This window comes from Eschrichtius robustus, chromosome 6, assembly GCF_028021215.1.
Source record: "Eschrichtius robustus isolate mEscRob2 chromosome 6, mEscRob2.pri, whole genome shotgun sequence".
NCBI lineage: Eukaryota > Metazoa > Chordata > Mammalia > Artiodactyla > Eschrichtiidae > Eschrichtius > Eschrichtius robustus.
The window spans coordinates 104,154,644-104,176,735 of record NC_090829.1 but is presented as its reverse complement, the minus strand read 5'-3'; the positions used below and the strand labels follow the sequence as shown (position 1 = coordinate 104,176,735).

At 36.3% G+C, this 22,092-nt stretch overlaps 1 protein-coding gene across 2 annotated transcripts in view; it reads left to right on the top strand.

Annotated features, from left to right (window-relative positions):
• Window positions 1–22,092, top strand: part of ARL13B (ARF like GTPase 13B) — an 80,548-nt gene that overhangs the window by 5,673 nt on the left and 52,783 nt on the right. For both annotated transcript variants that reach the window (XM_068546898.1, XM_068546897.1), the window contains exon 2: window positions 16,426–16,496. In XM_068546898.1, coding sequence (XP_068402999.1) covers window positions 16,426–16,496 — 71 coding nt within the window. The remainder of the gene's footprint in view (window positions 1–16,425; window positions 16,497–22,092) is intronic.

Here is a 22,092-nt window from a genome sequence, read left to right as displayed (position 1 = left end):
CCCTCTGATTAATGCTCCATACTGTCAATGATCTTTTTAGTATGCAGCTGATTTTAAACCTTAAGTCTTTCCTAATTGCCTTCAGGATAACATCCAAACTTATTACTTACAGAATATTTGCAATTTGACCTGAGCCTGGCTATATGGACTCATCGTAAGCCATTCTTTTTCTTCCTGTCATTCCAGATTTGGGGTATTTAAGTTCTCTAGTCCCTCCATTCCTCCCTGAATGCCCTTCTCTTTTTTGACTGTTCCTAATCATACTTAAATCTCACTTGGGAGATTCTCTCCTTCAGGAAACTCTTTGAATTCCAGCTAGATTCTTTACCTTGCATTGTGTTTGCTTATGAGCCCCTTGTATTGGTCTCTACTTACCATGTATTGTAATGTTTATTCAGTTTGCCTAGTCATACAGGATGTCTTGTGGACAGGAGCTGCTGTTATTTAAAAACATTTAATAAAATAGATAACTAATAAGAGCATGCTGTATTAAAAAAATAAAATTAAAAAAAATAAAAACATTTAAAAGTAATGTATATTTATTGTTATTTAAAGGTAATGCATGTTTATTGTAGAACATTGAAAGCACAGTTAAGCAGAAAGGGGCAAATTTAAGTTAACTCACAATCTCACCCACCAGAGATTACCATTTTTTGTATTTTGGTGTAGAATCTCATACATACATGTAAATTTTTTTAAACAGTAATGAGATAATAAAGTGATATTTCATAGCTTTTTATTTATTTTTGCCTTAATGTATAATTAACATCATTTTACATCATTACATATTTTCAACATCTTTTTAATAGCAGCAGAGTAATGTGTTGAATAGATTCACCAAAGTGTTTTTAATTATTCCTGTTATTAAATATTTAGAATGTTTAAATTTTTTTTACTGTTATCAACAATGCCTTGGTGAGCATCCTTATATAAATGTCTTTGGAAATGGAATTCTAGATCAAATGATATGAAAAAGTTTAAGGTGTGTGATATATATTGCCAGATTGCTCTTCAGAAAGTCTTCTTGTTTTTTTAAAACAATTTCTACTCCTACCAGCAGGGTAAGAGAGTACTTTTTTCCTCAAAAAATAGGAGCCATCACTTTTTCATTTTTTCCAGGTTATGGGGGAAATGTTATCTGTTTTTAGTTTCTGTTTTCTTGATTACTGATAAGGTTAAAAGTTTTTTCCCTTAGACATTTGTATTTCTTCTTCTGAGAATTTCCCAGTGATTCCCTTTGCTGTTTTTCTATTGGCACAGGTCCATTTTCTTATTGATTTTTCTAAAAGAGTTTTTAAGTGTTTATACTAGTAACCCTTTCACTCTAGTATATGTTGCAGATATTTTTCTTTCTTTTGTTATGTTTTTAATTTTTTTGATGGTTTTTGAAGCATAAACATTATTGTTTTAATTCAAATGTATCATTCCTTCAGTGTAATATTTAGGAAGTTCATCACCACTCCAAGATTATATGCACCTATACTTTTTTTTTCTAGTACTTTTATGTTTTAATTTTTAACATTTGAATCTCTGTTGAAATTTATTTTGTGTATAGGGAGCAGCCTTCATCCAGGGCACAGAACACAAGGTCTGTCAAGTCATGGTTCTCAGTAAATATCTGGACCCTGTCAGCAGGTCCTCACCCTTACATATTATCATTTACATACTCAGAACTCTGATTATTTATACCAAGTGGCATCTAGTTGATGAAATGGTAATATAACATATGATAGAATATATGAGTTTAAAGATGATTTCCAAGATTCTAGCAAGGGTTGGAAGCAGAATTTTGGAAAGGATGTAATTTTACCAGGGTCTTGAAGAAATTTGTGCTTCCTGTGCTTTCCATGAGCATGATTTCAGGAATAGCCCACCTAGAGAGGCAGAAAATTAACATCAAGTTAAAGGAAGTAATTTTGGCAGCAAGAATTATGTAGTATAATTTAAAATAGTAAAAACATATTTTTACCTGTATTTAAAGAACAAGAAAAGTATAGTAAGTACTCATGTGCTTACTACCTAGGTTTTACAAATATTAACCTTTGGTCATCACATTTCAGTTTTTTTCTGAAGAAATGGATAAATCCTTGAAGCTCCCTGCACCTTATTTGTCTCATACCATCCCTTCCCTGAGGTAACCACTAGCTAAAACTAGTTTCTTACCCATCTGTGTTTTTCCTTGTCACAATTCAGCCTACTTGAAGCTTTAATTCAAGTTTATTAGTAGATTGTTATTCACTGTGGCCAAGTCTAAAAGAAGAGACTCACATGTCACAGTAAGCAATGTGGATTGGTGCTTTCTGTGTATCAGTATGGTATCTGGTAAAACATGCCATGATGTGGTATGTTATCTCTGCTAGGAATTTTTTCAGTGGGGAAACAGCACCCTATTAGCCATCTTTCTTGGTCTAAGTAAATATAACTGTAAATCCTAGACTATTTATAGGAATTGCTGGTTCTTAATTTCTTAATTAAGCTGTACATACAGATTAGCAAGGATTATCTGATGTGCCATGGGCAGAACTGGAATATCTTACACTTCTTTTTATCCCCCTACAGCTTCTTGTTTATTCATAGTAAGAATCTCAGAATTTTAGGAAAGGGATCTAGAGATATTTTGATTCTACCCCTTTATATTTTATTTTATTTTTATTTTTTATTATTCAATTAAAAAATAGTCTTTATTTTTAGATCAATTTTAGGTTTACAGAAAAACTCAGCAGAAAGTACAGAGAGCTCCCATATACCCTCCCTCCTCCTAGTTTCCACTATTATTAACATCTTTCATTAGTGGGGTACATTTGTTACAATTGATGAATATAGTGATATATCATTAGCTAAAGTCCATAGTTTACATTATCCCTTTATATTTTAGAAAGGAACAAACTGATACTAAGAATTTCACTTGATCAGGACTTCAAAGCTAGCATATAACCCCAAGTTTTGCCCTCTTTTTAGTGCTTCATAAATTTAGAGAGTTATTTTGATGCAGTATTATCCTGGACTCTACAATCTGAATTAAAATGTCAGAAAATAGTGCAAGGATTAACCAAGATGGCGGAGTAGGAGGACGTGCTCTCACTCCCTCTTGCGAGAGCACCAGAATCACGACTGGCTGCTGGACAATCATCGACAGGAAGACACTGGACTTCACCAAGGAGGATACCCCACATCCAAGGACAGAGGAGAAGCCACAGTGAGACGGTAGGAGAGGCGCAATCAGAGTAAAATCAAATCCCATAACTGCTGGGTGGGTGACTCACAGACTGGCGAACTCTTATACCACAGAAGTCCACCCACTAGAGTGAAGGTTCTGAGCCCCACGTCAGGCTTCCCAACCTGGGGGTCCGGCAACGGGAGGAGGAATTCATAGAGAATCAGACTTTGAAGCCCAGTGGGAATTGATTGCAGGACTTCAACAGGACTGAGGGAAACAGAGACCCCACTCTTGGAGGGCGCACACGGAATAGTGTGCGCATTGGGACCCAGGGGAAGGAGCAGTGACCCTGGGGGAGACTGAACCAGACCTACCTGCTGGTGTTGGAGGGTCTCCTGCAGAGGCGGGGGCTGGCTCTGTTTCACCGTGGGGACAAGGACACTGGCAGCAGAGGTTCTGGGAAGTACTCCTTGGCGTGAGCCCTCCCAGAGTCTGCCATTAGCCCCACCAAAGAGCCCAGGTAAGCTCCAGTGTTGGGTTGCCTCAGGCAAAACAACCAACAGGGAGGGAACCCAGCCCCACCCATCAACAGTCAAGTGGATTAAAGATTTACAGAGCTCTGACTGCCACAGCAACAGTCAGCTCTACCCACCACCAGAGCCTCCCATCAGGCCTCTTTGATAGCCTCAACCACCAGAGGGCAGACAGCAGAAGCAAGAAAAACTACAGTCCTGCAGCCTGTGGAACAAAAACCACATTTACAGAAAGATAGACAAGATGAAAAGGCAGAGAGCTATATACCAGATGAAGGAACAAGAAAAAACCCCAGAAAAACAACTAAATGAAGTGGAGATAGGCAACCTTCCAGAAAAAGAATTCAGAATAATGATAGTGAAGATGATCCAGGACCTCGGAATAAGAATGGAGGCAAAGATTGAGAAGATGTGAGAAATGATTAACAAAGACCTAGAAGAATTAAAGAACAAACAAACAGAGATGACCAATACAATAACTGAAATGAAAACTACACTAGAAGGAATCAATAGCCGAATAACTGAGGCAGAAGAACGGATAAGTGACCTGGAAGACAGAATGGTGGAATTCACTGCTGCGGAACAGACTAAAGAAAAAAGAATGAAAAGAAATGAAGACAGCCTAAGAGACCTCTGGGACAACATTAAACGCAACAACATTCGCATTATATGGGTCCCAGAAGGAGGAGAGACAGAGAGGACCAGAGAAAATATTTGAAGAGATTATAGTCGAAAACTTCCCTAACATGGGAAAGGAAATAGCCACCCAAGTCCAGGAAGCGCAGAGAGTCCCATACAGGATAAACCCAAGGAGAAACACGCCGAGACACATAGTAATCAAAGTGGCAGAAGTTAAAGACAAAAGAAAAATTATTGAAAGCAGCAAGGGAAAAACGACAAATAACATACAAAGGAACTCCTATAAGGTTAACAGCTGATTTCTCAGCAGAAACTCTACAAGCCAGAAGGGAGTGGCATGATATACTTAAAGTGATGAAAGGGAAGAACCTACAACCAAGATTACTCTACCGGGCAAGGATCTCATTTAGATTTGATGGAGAAATCAAAAGCTTTACAGACAAGCAAAAGCTAAGAGAATTCAGCACCACCAAACCAGCTCTACAACAAATGCTAAAGGAACTTCTCTAAGTGGGAAACACAAGAGAAGAAAAGGACCTACAAAAACAAACCCAAAACAATTCAGAAAATGGTCATAGGAACATACATATCGATAATTACCTTAAACGTGAATGGATTAAATGCTCCAACCAAAAGACACAGGCTTGCTGAATGGAAACAAAAACAAGATCCATATATATGCTGTTTACAAGAGACCCACTTTAGACCTAGGGACACACACAGACTGAAAGTGAGGGGATGGAAGAAGATATTCCATGCAAATGGAAATCAAAAGAAAGCTGGAGTAGCTATACTCATATCAGATAAAGTAGACTTTAAAATAAAGAATGTTACAAGAGACAAGGAAGGACACTACATAATGATCAAGGGATCAATCCAAGAAGAAGATATAACAATTATAAATATATATGCACCCAACATACGAGCACCTCAATACATAAGGCAACTGCTAACAGCTATAAAAGAGGAAATCGGCAGTAACACAATAATAGTGGGGGACTTTAACACCTCACTTACACCAATGGACAGATCATCCAAAATGAAAATAAATAAGGAAACAGAAGCTTTAAATGACACAATAGACCAGATAGATTTAATTGATATTTATAGGACATTCCATCCAAAAACAGCAGATTACACATTCTTCTCAAGTGCGCACAGAACATTCTCCAGGATAGATCACATCTTGGGTCACAAATCAAGCCTTAGTAAATTTAAGAAAATTGAAATCATATCAAGCATCTTTTCTGACCACAATGCTATGAGATTAGAAATGAATTACATTATACATGGATGACCACAAAAAGCAACAATGATTGCAATTACCAAACACAAAACACACTCATACTATGTCATAATATTGACATTCAGTCCGGTAATCCTCCACTGTAACAGCTCCTTTATTTTGCAGTGAAAATTGATTTGTATATTCTTTGCCTCTGAGTCCTTGTGGGATTTTTTTTTTTTTAATCCAAACAGAAAGTCACAAAAATTATACTCATCCATGTACAATGCTTGGTGTCTATTTATCTCTTGTAAAATATCTCTTATAAAAATAAAATACACTGTGTGTGTGTGAAAAAAAAAAATGAATTACAGGGAAAAAAACGTAAAAAACACAAACACGTGGAGACTAAAGAATACGTTACTAAATAGCCAAGAGATCACTGAAGAAATCAAAGAGGAAATCAAAAAATACCTAGAGACAAATGACAATGAAAACACGACGACCCAGAACCTATGGGATGCAGCAAAAGCAGTTCTAAGAGGGAAGTTTATCGCTATACAAGCCTACCTAAAGAAACAAGAAAAATCTCAAGTAAACAATCTAACCTTACACCTAAAGGAACTAGAGAAAGAAGAACAAACAAAACCCAAAGTTAGCAGAAGGAAAGAAATCATAAAGATCAGAGCAGAAATAAATGAAATAGAAACAAAGAAAACAATAGCAAAGATCAATAAAACTAAAAGCTGGTTCTTTGAGAAGATAAACAAAATTGATAAGCCATTAGCCAGATTCATCAAGAAAAAGAGGGAGAGGACTCAAATCAATAAAATCAGAAATGATAAAGGAGAAGTTACAACAGATACTGCAGAAATACAAAGCATCCTAAGAGACTACTACAAGCAACTTTATGCCAATAAAATGGACAACCTGGAAGAAATGGACAAATTCTTAGAAAGGTATAACCTTCCAAGACTGAACCAGGAAGAAACAGAAAATATGAACAGACCAATCACAAGTAATGAAATTGAAACTGTGATTAAAAATCTTCCAACAAACAAAAGTCCAGGACCAGGTGGCTTCACAGGTGAATTCTATCAAACATTTAGAGAAGAGCTAACACCCATCCTTCTCAAACTCTTCCAGAAAATTGCAGAGGAAGGAAGACTCCCAAACTCATTCTATGAGGCCACCATCACCGTGATACCAAAACCAGACAAAGACACTACCAAGAAAGAAAATTACAGACCAATATCACTGATGAATATAGAGGCAAAAATCCTCAACAAAATACTAGGAAACAGAATCCAACAACACATTAAAAGGATCATACACCACGATCAAGTGGGATTTATCCCAGGGATGCAAGGATTCTTCAATATACGCAAATCAATCAATGTGATACACCATATTAACAAATTGAAGAATAAAAGCCATATGATCATCTCAATAGATGCAGAAAAAGCTTTTGACAAAACTCAACACCCATTTATGATAAAAACTCTCCAGAAAGTGGGCATAGAGGGAACCTACCTCAACATAATAAAGGCCATATATGACAAACCCACAGCAAACATCATTCTCAACGGTGAAAAACTGAAAGCATTTCATCTAAGATCAGGAACGAGACAAGGATGTCCACTCTCACCACTATTATTCAACATAGTTCTGGAAGTCCTAGCCACGGCAATCAGAGAAGAAAAAGAAATAAAAGGAATACAAATTGGAAAAGAAGAAGTGAAACTGTCACTGTTTGCAGATGACATGATACTATACATAGAGAATCCTAAAGATGCCGCCAGAAAACTGCTAGAGCTAATTAATGAATATGGTAAAGGTGCAGGATACAAAATTAATGCACAGAAATCTCTTGCATTCCTATACACTAATGATGAAAAATCTGAAAGAGAAATTATGGAAACACTCCCATTTACCATTGCAACAAAAAGAATAAAATACCTAGGAATAAACCTACCCAGGGAGACAAAAGACCTGTATGCAGAAAACTATAAGACACTGATGAAAGAAATTAAAGATGATACCAACAGATGGAGAGATATACCATGTTCTTGGATTGGAAGAATCAATATTGTGAAAATGACTATACTACCCAAAGCAATCTACAGATTCAATGCAATCCCTATCAAATTACCAATGGCATTCTTTACGGAGCTAGAACAAATCAGGTTAAAATTTGTATGGAGACACAAAAGACCTCGAATAGCCAAAGCAGTCTTGAGGGAAAAAAAAGGAGCTGGAGGAATCAGACTCCCTGACTTCAGACTATACTACAAAGCTACAGTAATCAAGACAATATGGTACTGGCACAAAAACAGAAACATAGATCAATGGAACAAAATAGAAAGCCCAGAGATAAACCCACGCACCTATGGTCAACTAATCTATGACAAAGGAGGCAAAGATATACAATGGAGAAAAGACAGTCTCTTCGGTAAGTGGTGCTGGGAAAACTGGATAGCTACATGTAAAAGAATGAAATTAGAATACTCCCTAACACCATACACAAAAATAAACTCAAAATGGATTAGAGACCTAAATGTAAGACTGGACACTATAAAACTCTTAGAGGAAAACATAGGAAGAACACTCTTTGACAAATCACAGCAAGATCTTTTTTGATCCACCTCCTAGAGTAATGGAAATAAAAAACAAAAATAAACAAATGGGACCTAATGAAACTTCAAAGCTTTTGCACAGCAAAGGAAACCATAAACAAGACGAAAAGACAGCCCTCAGAATGGGAGAAAATATTCGCAAATGAATCAACGGACAAAGGATTAATCTCCAAAATATATAAACAGCTCATTCAGCTCAATATTAAAGAAACAAACACCCCAATCCAAACATGGGCAGAAGACCTAAATAGACATTTCTCCAAAGAAGACATACAAAAAAAAAAAAAAAAGAAGACATACAGACGGCCACGAAGCACATGAAAAGATGCTCAACATCACTAATTATTAGAGAAATGCAAATCAAAACTTCAATGAGGTATCACCTCACACCAGTTAGAATGGGCATCATCAGAAAATCTACAAACAACAAATGCTGGAGAGGGTGTGGAGAAAAGGGAACCCTCTTGCACTGTTGGTGGGAATGTAAATTGATACAGCCACTATGGAGAACAGTATGGAGGTTCCTTAAAAAACTAAAAATAGAATTACCATATGACCCAGCAATCCCACTACTGGGCATTTACCCAGAGAAAACCACAATTCAAAAAGACACATGCACCCGAATGTTCATTGCAGCACTATTTACAATAGCCAGGTCATGGAAGCAACCTAAATGCCCATCAACAGATGAATGGCTAAAGAAGATGTGGTACATATATACAATGGAATGTTACTCAGCCATAAAAAGGAACGAAATTGAGTCATTTGTTGAGACGTGGATGGATCTAGAGACTGTCATACAGAGTGAAGTAAGTCAGAAGGAGAAAAACAAATATCGTATATTAACGCATGTATGTGGAACCTAGAAAAATGGTACAGATGAGCCGGTTTGCAGGGCAGAAGTTGAGACACAGATGTAGAGAACAGACATATGGACACCAAGGGGGGAAAACTGCGGTGGGTTGGGGATGGTGGTGTGCTGAATTGGGCGATTGGGATTGACATATATCCACTGATGTGTATAAAACTGATGACTAATAAGAACCTGCAGTATGAAAAAACAAACAAAACAACTAATACTAAACTTTCATTGGGTTATTTGTATGGAAATATGTTAATATAAATGTTTCAGACATTACTTGAAATTTCTAAAAATCTTACATGTTCTGGTATAATGTTATAAGTCATAATCCTAGTTATTACTTTAAAATGTATATCTCAGAAATAACTAATTTTCTTGTGAACTGCATTATTATGAACTTTCATCAAATCTTTAACCGTGGTCATTTTTAAGTCTTTTGTCATTTACAGACAGTTCTGGGTGTACTCTGATGCTTTTGCAAATATGTTCCTATAAAAGGGTTTCATCTTCAAGAAATTCATGGAAAAGACTCTGACAAGTACAGGTTTCTGGTAACTGACTGTACTGCTGAACTGAATGAATAAGCATTTTTAGAACTCTAATGAAAAACTGATGAATTCATACAAGTGCTAACAAAAGATCAAGATGAAAAAAAAGATTAATTACATGGGACTGAGTGAACTGATGAGGATGAGTATAATTTTTGTGACTTTCTGTTTGAATTAAAAAAAAAAAAAATCCCACAAGGACTCAGAGGCAAAGAATATACAAATCAATTTTCACTGCAAAGTAAAGGAGCTGTTACAGTGGAGGATTACGGGACTGAATGTCAATATTATGACATAGTATGAGTGTGTTTCGTGTTTGGTAATTGCAATCATTGTTGCTTTTGTTGTGGTCATCCATGTACAATGCTTGGTGTCAGTCTATTTATCTCTTGTAAAAGTAAAATACAGTGTGTGTGTGTGAAAAAAAATCTAAATTTACAAAATAAAAAAGAAAATAGTGCATTTGTATAATAAAATCACAACATAAATGTTTTTGGTAAAATTTTTTCATTGTATTAATTTTTTTTGTGGTAAGTTTTTTGTTTTCTCACACATATATCATAAAACAGTATTCCCAAGTCCCTTTTCATATGTATTTGTTATTTGTTAAATTGCTTCATGTAGTTTTAAATATTTTAAGTAATAAATATTAATTTTGATGTGTTAAATTTTGCTTCATAGTGTTTCAGTGAAGTGTTTTATTTTAACTTGCATAACATTTTTGAAGTTAGAAATAGCTTTTATGTAATTATCTCATTTGAAGTATTGTCTTCCTTAGTTGACAGATGAGGAAGTTTAGAGTTGTAAATGTTCAAAAGATTGTAATAATATCTTTCAGAAAAGATTCAGAATTCAAATGTTTTCTGAGTCTAAGTTCAAAACGCTAATATTATGTGGCTTATATTTTAGACATATTAATTTCTATATCTGTTGTATAAAGAGGGACCCTGAGATAAAATATGTAAAACAGTCTTTGGCTCTCTTAATCCCTACTTTTTTTTTTTAACTCAGAATTACTTTAGTTTTAAAAATATTTCTCACTGTTAATTATTACCTTGAAACCATAAGCATGTAAATTTATTCAGAAAACTTCAGTCAGTTTGATGTAAGAAAATAGGTAATTTTAATTACATTCTCTAATATTGAACTGTTACTTTGATGTGAAGATTTATATAAATTAAATCCATTATAGTATGTTCTCAACTTAAAGTTATATATTTTAATTTTACTTAGTGTTTACTTAGTAAATGGGGGATCAGAAATTATGTTTGTATTGTTTCATTCAGTAAAGATGCATGATGTATGCTCAGCACATTTGATCCTGGGGCTGCAGAGTTAAGACAGGTTCTAGTTGAGAAGACTGTATGAAAAGTTGCATGAAAAAGTTAAGGTTTATTTGCTGTGTTAACATGCATGGTCAAGAAGGACTGGGGGAAACCCCAGCCTTAAAGTCTTGCTGGGAAGTGGCAGAAGAGGCTGCAGAGTTTGGATTTGATTCTGTTTAAGGATTTTAAACAGAAAAATGCCATTATTAGATTTTCATTAACATCATGGTTAGGTTTTATTAACAGCATGCAATTCATAACCTTAGTAATCTACTTATTACTAGGTAATCTACCTTCTCTTAGCTCTAGGAAGTAGGTTATGATTGTGATAGACTGAAATGTGGGGAAAAAATTCCAAAATATTTTGATGAAAATGAGCCAGACTACCTGGCTATCTGGTTTGTATCTGTGTGTGTGTGTGTGTGTGTGTGTGTGTGTGTGTGTGTATAAATGTGAGTAAATTTTAGGATAAACGAGATGGTTCAAGTTGCCCTTTAAAATAATAATAATTATTTTTACAAACCATTGTTTTTAAACTTCCCATGGAAACTGCTGTTAACTAATTTTTATTAGCACTGTAACCTTGGGTAACTTGTATCTGCTCTACTTGCAGGGACAGCATGAAGATAAATGATAGGGTAAAATAGCTTTGAACTATCAAGACACGCCATATAAATTCAAAGCGTTGGTATTGCAGGGTTTGGGAAAAGCTGAGAGCATTTATTTCTGAGGTACTTAATTTGTGGCAATTACCAAAAAGATACTTTTATTTTACAAAACTTTGTAGTATTTGATATTGTTCATCTCTTAACCCTTCTGGAAACTGTTCCCATCGCTGCCATTTCTTTGGTGTCATTTCTTTCTGGCTACAATTTTAAGGGTTTCTTCAAAGGTTCTTGGGGTTCTGTGTCCCCTGTCCCCTGGCTCTTCTTCCTTCTGTGCTCTTTCATCTGTTCTTATGGTTTTAACTACCACGTATATGTCTCATAATCCCAGTCCAGGTCTCTCCTCCAGCGTCAGACTTCAGTGTGAGACAAGCACTACTGTCAACATGTGCAAAACTGAACCCATTAATCCTCCTCTATAATCTGGTCCCTGCCCATCTCGCTGGTCTCATTTGTAGACTCCTTGTCTTGAATTTTATTCTGTAATAAGAACAGCTATAGGTTGAGCACTTACTGTGTGCCACAAGCATTGTGCACCTTACTTGCATGTCTTATGTAATTTCACCACATCCCTATGGGATGGATATTTTTATTAGCCCATTTTACTGATGAAATTCTGAGAAGTTAAATAATGTGTCCCAGGTCATATAGCTTGGAAATGGCAGTTTTGGGATTTGAACACAGGCTGCTCTAACACCAAGTTTGTGGCTATATATCAGAGTACCAACAATCCCTATATGTTACTTGTTACTAGTAGAAACATACTGTACATCTTACAACAGAGTCCTTTCCGTGTCAGCCTTTCTAGTTTGGTATATAATTCAAGACTCAGGGATAACTGTAATAAGAGCTAAGTGATCACTTTCAACTTCTGGGAAGGCCACATTATTACCTATATTATGATACTGGTTCCTTAAGTAGAAGTATGTCGGGTTCCTTTTAGACTCAATACACAGTTGTATTGAGTTGTGATTGTGTATGAATGTTAACAAGCATGTTCTCCTTTTGCTTAAGGCTGCTTTCCTGAGATGTGCTCTTAATGCCTGGGTTTAGCAACTCATCACCCTGCCAGTTCTTACCTCCTTGGTGTGGTGTCTTCTCAGGCAGTGTTCTTAGTCTGGAACCTCTTCGTCCTTCCTCCTGTTTTCACCTTCCCCTTGCTCGGCAAACTTCTACATTTTAAGAACTTAGCTGAGGCATCATCACCTGTGTAAGAAGCTTCCCAGACCTTCTCCTGTATCTCTAGGCTGAATAAAGTCTTCTTGCTCAGTATTCCTTTAGCATCTTGTATATATCGATAAGCATTTTAAACTGTCATAGTGTCATAATGTACAAATATTTGTTTACATTTTAGTCATTCTCATGAGATGATGAGCACTCTGGGATAGAAATCATGTCTCAGGCATTTTTGTGTCCATAGTACTCAAATGCCTTATGTACTTTTATTGAATTACTGCCTGACCAAATGACTAAATGATTGCTTTTATTGCTAGTGTCAACTTTCTAGACACTATAAACCTAAGAACATTGTTTATTATTTTTTCAATTGAAGGACTAGTGTATTTGATGAATAATCATAAGACTAAAAAACATAGTTTTTTATTTCTCTGTTGTTTCATAGCATCACAGCCAAACTGTTCCCAGTGATAATTTATCTTATTTTAAAAAGCTATAATGACATGTACATTTTAAAATGTGTTAGATGGAATATATTCAGTGCTTAAAGAGTTCCATAGAATTTTGAGTGTTAGGTGATTGTTAGCCTTTTAAACCCATTCTATTCTGAAAGTATAAATTTAATGCTTTGTTATCAGGCATTGCAGTAATTCATGCTGTGATTTTTCATTTGTACTCCTAATGTTATGTTTTTTCATTAAGGCTTTAATTACCTCAAATATTTAATTAAAGCTGTGTTTTCAAGTATATGGCATAATGATCTTAAAGATTAACTGTGTACTTGCAAGTGTAGTCAAAATAAAAATAGAAATCCAGAGAGACTTATTTTGTGTCAGTCTCAGCATGATTATAATTTTCCAAAGTGATTTTCGTGTTTGAAGAACTTTTTTTTGTTTGAACCTAATATTCTGTTTAAAAAAGGAAAGCTTTTAAGGTAAAATCTAACATTTTTCCTTGATAGCTGCTTTAAGAGTAATGTTTCAAAATGTGTAAAAGTAATTATTTGGACAGTGATTTTTTTTTTTAAACTGAAATCTTGACAAGAATGGAGGGGGGGAAACATAAAATGCTACCTTTGTAGTAGAGAATGAAGGGCCATTTTCCTTAAAAAGGTATATTTGAGATGTTTTACTCTGGCTCATAAGGGATGGGAAAAGGATCCATGATGTTCCTAGGAACTGCTGACCCAGTCGATATATGTTTGCAGTATGGTCTTCTGTGACTTCTAGAATAGGCATGGTCAGCTGCTCTCTCTTCCTGTGCCTGCCTGTGCTTCCCTTTACAACAGTCATCACTCATAAATCTCTAATGCCTCTTTTCTTGCTAGGCTCTAAGGTTTATGATGGCTAGGGATTGTGGATGTTTGTTTGCTACTGTGTAATCGGTGCCTAATGAATAGTTACAGAATAAATGATGCAAACAAGCAGAAAATGGGGATTTGTTCCCCAAAAGTAATTGTTTTGGTCATGGTGACGTTTGAAGCACTGTAGATCTTGAAATAAATTATTAAAGAGCAATTGAATTAGCTTTACTATTATAGTCTAATTCATTATATATCTAGTAACATCAGTTATCCAAAATATTGTTTAAATGCTATACAATCCATCTTTTTTGGATAGTCATTTATTATATTTTATTTAATAACTTATTTTGTACTTAAATTTTGTTCTTTGATATTTGGAAGTTATGAATTCTTCAAACAAAATAGTAGAGTTATACTCTACATATCTCAAAGCTTCCTTAAGATGTAAACATACTTTTCAAAGTTGATAATAACAGGTAAAACTTGCCCGTGGATAGAAGTACCCAGACCTCACATACTACTTCAGATCCGTAAATTCATAATCTGCTGTGTGCCTCTTTGGCATTTCCACTGACCCCACCACTGACTGACTGGGAATGGGGTGTGGGGATGCTGCTAATTGTGACTTACCACTGACTCAAGCATAGACGTACTTTCGTTTATTCTTCATGGTGTATACAGGGATGGTTGAAGCATTTACAAAAGACTAAGGCTCCTGGATAACAAAGGAAATTAACATGAAGAGTAAATTAATTTCACTTACAAAAACCAAAGTCCTCACCATGGCCTACAAGGCCCTACGTTATCTGGCCTCTGATGCGTTTCTGACTTCCTGTCCTTCTTCCCTGCTCCTATCTCACTGGGTTTTACCACACTGGCTTCCTGGCCTTTGCCCCAGCTGTACTCTCTTGCCCCAGATAGTTGCATAAGTAACTCCCTCTTTCAAGGCCTTGCTCAGACTTTACCTTCTTTCTCAGTGAGGCCTGCCCTGATCACCTTATGTAAAACTACAATCCATATCCTGCTCTACTTTATTCTTTTTTCTATAGTACCTGATCACCTCTAACATATGACATAACCTATAATTTACTTATTTCCTATATTTATTATATTGTTTGTCTCCTGTAACTAAAATGTAAGTTTAATAAGGGAAGGGTTTCTCTATCAGTTTTTGTTTTTCATTGTTGTTGTGGTTATTTAAATAAACAGGTGTATCTCAGGTACCTAGAACACTGGTGTATGGTATACAGAAGATGGTCAGTAACTATTTGTTTAATAAAGAAGTCCAGATCCAAGAGAGCCAGGCCTATACAGATGAAAAAACACCCTTTCTTGCCATCTAAGTTCTGTTTTTTAACCCTTCTTGGAATGATTGCCAGTGAAGAATGACTGTACTTGGCAGAAACCCTGACTCTACCCCATGGGAATGTGACCCAGTTATGCTGTGGCTTTCTCTCTATATTCCCAAAATGGTGTTAATAGATGGTCTCACCATTTATACTAAGCAGTAGTTAAGCCTGGAACAGAAATGAGCTTTAGTGGTGGAGTGAATCGCTGAGATAATAGGACCAGTATAGTAGGTTTGTTCCTTTATAACCTGCCCCAGGTTTGAGAAGTCCCTAGGAATTAGGTGAATTAGGTTCTGGTTCTGACTGTAGCCAATTCATTGTTTTATCTTATGACTCTGGACTTACGTTTCTTCAATTGTAAAATTGAACTGGATTGTATTTTTTTTCTAACTCTGTGAAGTTCAGCTATATCATCAGAAACATTTTTAAGCTTTATAATTTAGGAATCCTCTTTCAAAATATGTTAGCGCTTAGGTTAATAGTCATGTTACTATACTATGTTTAAGACTTATACTTGGTAAGGTGCTGCATATATAAAAACAGTTGAGCATACTAGTAGTGTCAAGAACCTAACAATCATTCTTTTCTTATGTAATTTCACAAGAAAAAACAAATTTGTGCTAATCCTTAGACTTCAGTTAACTAGAAAATTGAGTCTTTAGACATGATAAATAACTCGTGCTAGGATCCATCTCCCTGCCTTGCTTTCTCTCTTCTATCCCTTATTTCGTCTCTATCCTTCACGTTATCTACTGTACAGTTTCCCCTTTTTTTTTTTTTTTTTTTTTTTTGCTTAGAGAACAAAAGGATGACACTTTCCAGGTATTTTTCAAGAATTTTGCTTTTTGAATATATATTTTATTTATCATTGTACCCCTTAGCATCCAGCAGATTGTCTTGTACATATAGATGCTCCTTAAGTGTTGCTTGGATGAATGAATTTGCTTTTATTTTTACCCCAATACTTAACTGACTCAAAGTGATTTTTAAATTTTTATTGTTTTAAGAAAGGTGACTCTTGTGATGGTGGGACTTGATAATGCTGGTAAAACGGCAACAGCAAAGGGAATCCAAGGAGGTAAGCTGGAAAATTTTATTATTAAATTACTCTGATTTATTTATTTAAATTGCTTTATTACATATTCATTGGGTACATATACTGTGCACTCTATTACTTTATATTCTTAGTATACTTGAGGCTAATATGGTGAATAGACTCTGGCTTAATAGTACCAGCCTGTTATGTTTCAGATTTGAATGAATGCATAGGCTCCTCGAGGTTTTTGATCAGCTAAGAGGGATCGCAGCTGTCTTCTAGCCAGTAGGAAGGAAAAAGTAAAAAAAGGACATGCCCCTGCTTTTAAGGATCCCTATCTTCTACTTACATTTTCTTGGCCAGAATTTAGTCACAGGGCTACAGCTAAATGAAAGGGAGGTAGAAATAAGTTAGCCAGCACAGTTCTCTTTGCACCTCTTGATTTTTTTTTCAACATGATGTGTAATTTTTACAGTTACATTAAAGATATATTAAAGGGTTTTATGTCATTTATATTACATCTCATTGGGTGTATTTATTTAGTCTTAATTTAATGCTTTGTAACTACAATATAGAGGTACTATACTAGTGAGTTTGTTGTGTACCCAGAAGATGTAGCACGAGCCAGACATCTTGAGGGTATGAATTGGGAGAAAACCTAACATATATTTGTTCCTGAAAATGGATTTTGCAACTAGATATCATGCGTGACAGATAGGGAGCTTTTATTTATGGAAAGTCGTGAAAGAAAATTGGCACCTTGCAAAACTTGCTGTTGGAGAAAAACATTTTGTCACCCCCGAATTAGATGCAAACTATATATTATTGTCTGAGGAGTCTTCTAAAGCCTTTTTGTAGCCCTCATGCTGTCACCTAGGTTATATCCTTGCAAAGCACTCACTGTAACCATCTAAACCAAGGGTTTGCAAACTTCTTCTGTAAAGATCCATGTAGTAAATATTTTAGACTTTGAGAGTCATATGGTCCCTTTCCCAGCTACACAGCTCTGACATAGTAGTGCAGAAGTAGCCATAGAAAATATGTAAACAAATGAGCGTGGTGGCCATGTTCCAATGAAACTTTATTTATAGACCCTAAAATTTGATGTGTTATGAAACATTATCCTTGGGTTTTTTTCGGAAATTATTTTAAAATGTAAAACACATTCTTAGTTTGAAGGCCATGTAAAAACAGGTGGCTAGCCAGATTTGGCCTGCAGGCCATGAAACCTTATCTAAACGTTTTCTCTTTCATTCCTTCAAAGCCTTATGTTCAAGGGAGCAGGATCCAGGAATGTGCTAATCAGACCGTCTAATTATTTGTGTGTACTTAGAACATCCTCTTTCCATCAGGCCTTTTCCTTCTGAATCCCACCTCCATTAGTTTCTTTTTCTGAGTTTAGAAAATGTTCAAGGTGTCACATCATGAACAAAAAGTCAAAGCTGCCTTCAACTTTGAGCTCTCCTCTGGCTCTGTTTTTGTTTTTCATTTCGTATTTACTCTTCAGCCTACTCCAGTGACTGATTTCTTACCATTTTTCTTTCTTTTTTTTTTTTTAAATTTATTTATTTATTTGGTTGCAGCGGGTCTTATTTATTTATTTATTTATTATATTTATTTTTGGCTGTGTTGGGTCTTCGTTTCTGTGCGAGGGCTTTCTTCAGTTGCAGCAAGCGGGGGCCACTCTTCATCGCGGTGCGCGGGCCTCTTCACTATCGCGGCCTCTCTTGTTGCGGAGCACAGGCTCCAGACGCGCAGGCTCAGTAGCTGTGGCTCACGGGCCCAGTTGCTCCGCAGCACGTGGGATCTTCCCAGACCAGGGCTCGAACCCGTGTCCCCTGCATTAGCAGGCAGATTCTCAACCACTGCGCCACCAGGGAAGCCCCCCATTTTTCTTTTTTAAAGATTCCAGTTATATAGAACGACTTGAAGTTTTTCAAATTGAGCCTTTTGATACCTTTGTGATTTTGTTTATGCTGTTCCCACTTGCCTTATTAAAGAGAATATCAACTTATCCTTAAAGACAGATTATCTACTTATCTCTAAAGATGCTTGTTTGTCCTATAGTCTCCTTCTTTATGAAGTCTCTTCTGATCTCCTGCTGCCTTCACCCCTTACCACCACCATCAGTACAATTGACTACATCCTCTGTTTTTGTCTACTCTTATCTGTATCTACTTCTATAGCTACTTAATTGCCCCTCTTTTTATGTATTACTCTACCTCTCCAGACTATAAATTCCCCAAGGGCAGTTTTACTTATTTTGGTGTCCCAGTTCAGGCCATGTCTTAGTAGGCAGTCTTCCTAAAACATTTCTCCCATGGCTTCTCTTAGCTTATTTCTGGCTCTTTTCTGCTTTGTTTTGTTTTTTATTAAAAAATTTTTTTAAATTTTTTATTGTATATTTCCTCCTTTCTTTTGAGATAATCTTCCTCTCCTACTCTATTGCCGTTGTCTGCGTCCAAACCCTGGGTTTAGTGTTTCATCTATAATTTTATTATAGCTTCCTAATCTAAGAGTACTTTCCCTATCTTGAGGTTCACTTCCTTCAGTCAGCTTCTCTTCTTCATGGCTGTCAAAGTGATTGCATTAATAGGATATAGGTTCAATTGTGCTAACAAATAAGCCTAAAATAACAGTGGTTTAATAAAATAGAAGTTTATTTCTCTCTCATATTACAGCACAGGGAAAAGCAGTCTAGGGCTGGCATAGCAGCTCTATGGTATTAGAGACTCAAGTTCCTTTTCCTATTTGCTTTGCCATTCCTAGTGTTCTCCCTTGCCTACCTGGTCCAAGGTGTCTCACTACTACATGTGCATTTCAGCTGGAAGGAAGAAGTAAAGGACAAAGGGAGGCTGTCCTTCTCTTTTTTTAAAGTATGTGAACCAGAAGCCACCACATCACTGCTGTTCACAGGCCATTAGCTAGAACCCATGGTGTTCCAGAGCTGGTTGCTACTTGCTCTTATTGGCTCATATTAGTCAACGAGAGCTAGTTAGGCACCTCTCCTCCAAACTCTATGTTCAGGTGCCTCATATTGGTAGTTTGAAATAGTCCATAGCGGGAGTATTTACACCATGACAATTGGCAAACACTACCTATCAGAGTTCCACAGCCTCCAAAGCCAGTTAAACATTTAACAGTATACCACAAGCACATTATCTAGAACCTGTTCTCAGAGCCACCCCTAGCTGCCATAGAGACTGGGGATTGCATTCTTTATCCTGAACAGCCATGTGCTCAGCTAAAAAATCCAGGATTCTCTGACTTTCCAGTATTATTTCCTAATAGTTCTAAGGAACTGTTGTTATTTTGGGTGGGAAAATTCTTTGTGTAAATTGGTCCCTAGCATTGTTGACATTAACACATCTTATTATACTGTAGTTATTTGTTTATGTATATATTTCCTCTTTTTCCCTCTATATAAGTGCTCTATAAGATCAGAAAATATTAATAAATTTTATTAATCTTTGTATATCTAGGACCTTGCATAGTACTTAGCATATAACATAAGCTCAATAAATAGTTATTGATTATATATTTTCATTTTATCTTGAACTTTCTAGGCATTGTCTTAACACATATGGTTTACTGAAATCCTCAGGATTAGGGACCATATGTCTTTGTACCCCTGGTTCTTGTGTGATGCCTGATTTATAACAGGCCCTCAATAAATGATTACAAGCATAGATGGATGGATAAATATATGGAAGAATGGACATAACGACAGCAGCTTCAGCTGTCCTAGCAGTCTGGTGTTGTAGTATTGAGCAATTATATGCTTTGTACTGAGTGCTAAGGATACAAAGATAGTTCCCAGCTATTGGGAAGGTATAGGCTATTGTGGAGACCAGTAAGAACACAGAATATTACAATAGATGGTGTAGGTGATACTGAAAGTAGGAAGGAATTATCAGAGAAGGATTTACAGAAAAGGTTGTAACCTGAACACTTAGTCTTGAGTCTTGAAACACAGAATCATGAGTAGGAACCAGAGGAAAGAATAGAGAAATTGGGGAGGGTGTTCCATGTATCAAAAGAAACAGGCTTTTAAAGTCCTGAATACCTGAATTTGAGTCCTGGCTCTGTCTACCATGTAACCTTGAAAAAATTACTTAATATGAATTGGTTTCCTGGGAATAGTGCCATCATTTTATCTGTGCTTACATTGTTCCCCTGCTTGGAATTTTATTCTCCCTTCTTTGTTATAATTTTTTTGTCTTTTAAGACTCTACTCCTATTTCATTTCCTCTCTGAAGCCTTTCTAGGCCATGACTCACCTCTAGCTCCTCTTTACCCTTTTTCTCTTGAATGCCCTCCATCTTAGTTTGGGCTGCTATAGCAGAATACCATAGACTTAGTGGCTTAAACAACAGGTATTTCTCACAGTTCTGGAGGCTAGAAGACTGCAGTCAGGGTGCCAGTATGGTCGAGTACTTAGTGAGGGCCCTCTTCTTGGTTTACAGACAGCCATCTTCTCACTTGAATCCTCATGTGGTGGAAAGAGAGAGAGGAAACAAGCTCTCTTATGTCTCTTCTTATAAGGGCACTAATTCCATCATGGGGGCTCCATCCTTGTGACCTCACCTAAACCTAATTACATCCCAAAGGCCCTACCTCCAAATACCATCACTTTGGGGATTAGGGTTTCAACAGATGAGTTTTGGCAGGGACATAAAAGTGCAGTTCATAATACCTTCACACTGTGCTCTCCAGACTTGTTTGTAGAACATATAGGTTCTTGTGTTATTCCCATTAATGGGAATAACACAGTTCTCTCTGAATTGTACTGGATATTCTTTGAGGACAGCAACCCTTTTTTATTCATCTTTGCATTCTAATGCCTAACAAAGTCCTGGTACTGAGTAGGTATTCTGTATGTGTTATTTCCCTTATCCCTTCCTCAGGATAGTTGATTTATTTTCACTGATAATTTCCTGGGGGTACCTTTCAAATCATACTCAAAGACAGCTGCCTATTTTAACTGTGAAGCCAGTTCTGGCCTGGACTAGATCCACATTTTTAAATGTCTAGTTTAATTCTCTTTTTGGAATACATAGCTGCTTATATTGCTTCTAAACTTGCCTTTTTCTCCTTCTAGATAAGGCAGGTCTTTTAAAAATGTGACTTGTGATGTCTATTAACTTTCTAGGGAGCTGTGTAAACTGCATTAAGATGCTTGCTGAAAGGGAATGGTACATTGCAAGTCTGTTTCTCAGTCACACCTAACAGCAAATGCCTCTCAAATTTATCTGTGTAATAGCAGATGTTTTGCTGAATGTGGGAATGATAAGACCCTCTAAACCAGTGTTGTTCAGTAGAGCTATTTGCAATGATGGACATGTTCTATATTGGCTCTGTCCAGTAGAGTGGGCCACCAGCCACATGTGACTTTTGAGCACTTGAAATACAGCTTGAACAACTGAGGAGCTGAATTTTTTATTTTATTTAAGTTTAATTGATTTAAGTTTTAAAAGCCTCATGTAGTTTGGTGGCCACTGTATTGACCGTGCAGCTGTAAACAAAGTTCAGTGGAGTAATATTTGTTGTGAATTCCAGCGATGAAGAGAGAATGGAAGAGACAGACATGAAGTTTGAACTCTTCTCTGTAACCACTGAGTCACTTGGTTCTGTTAAT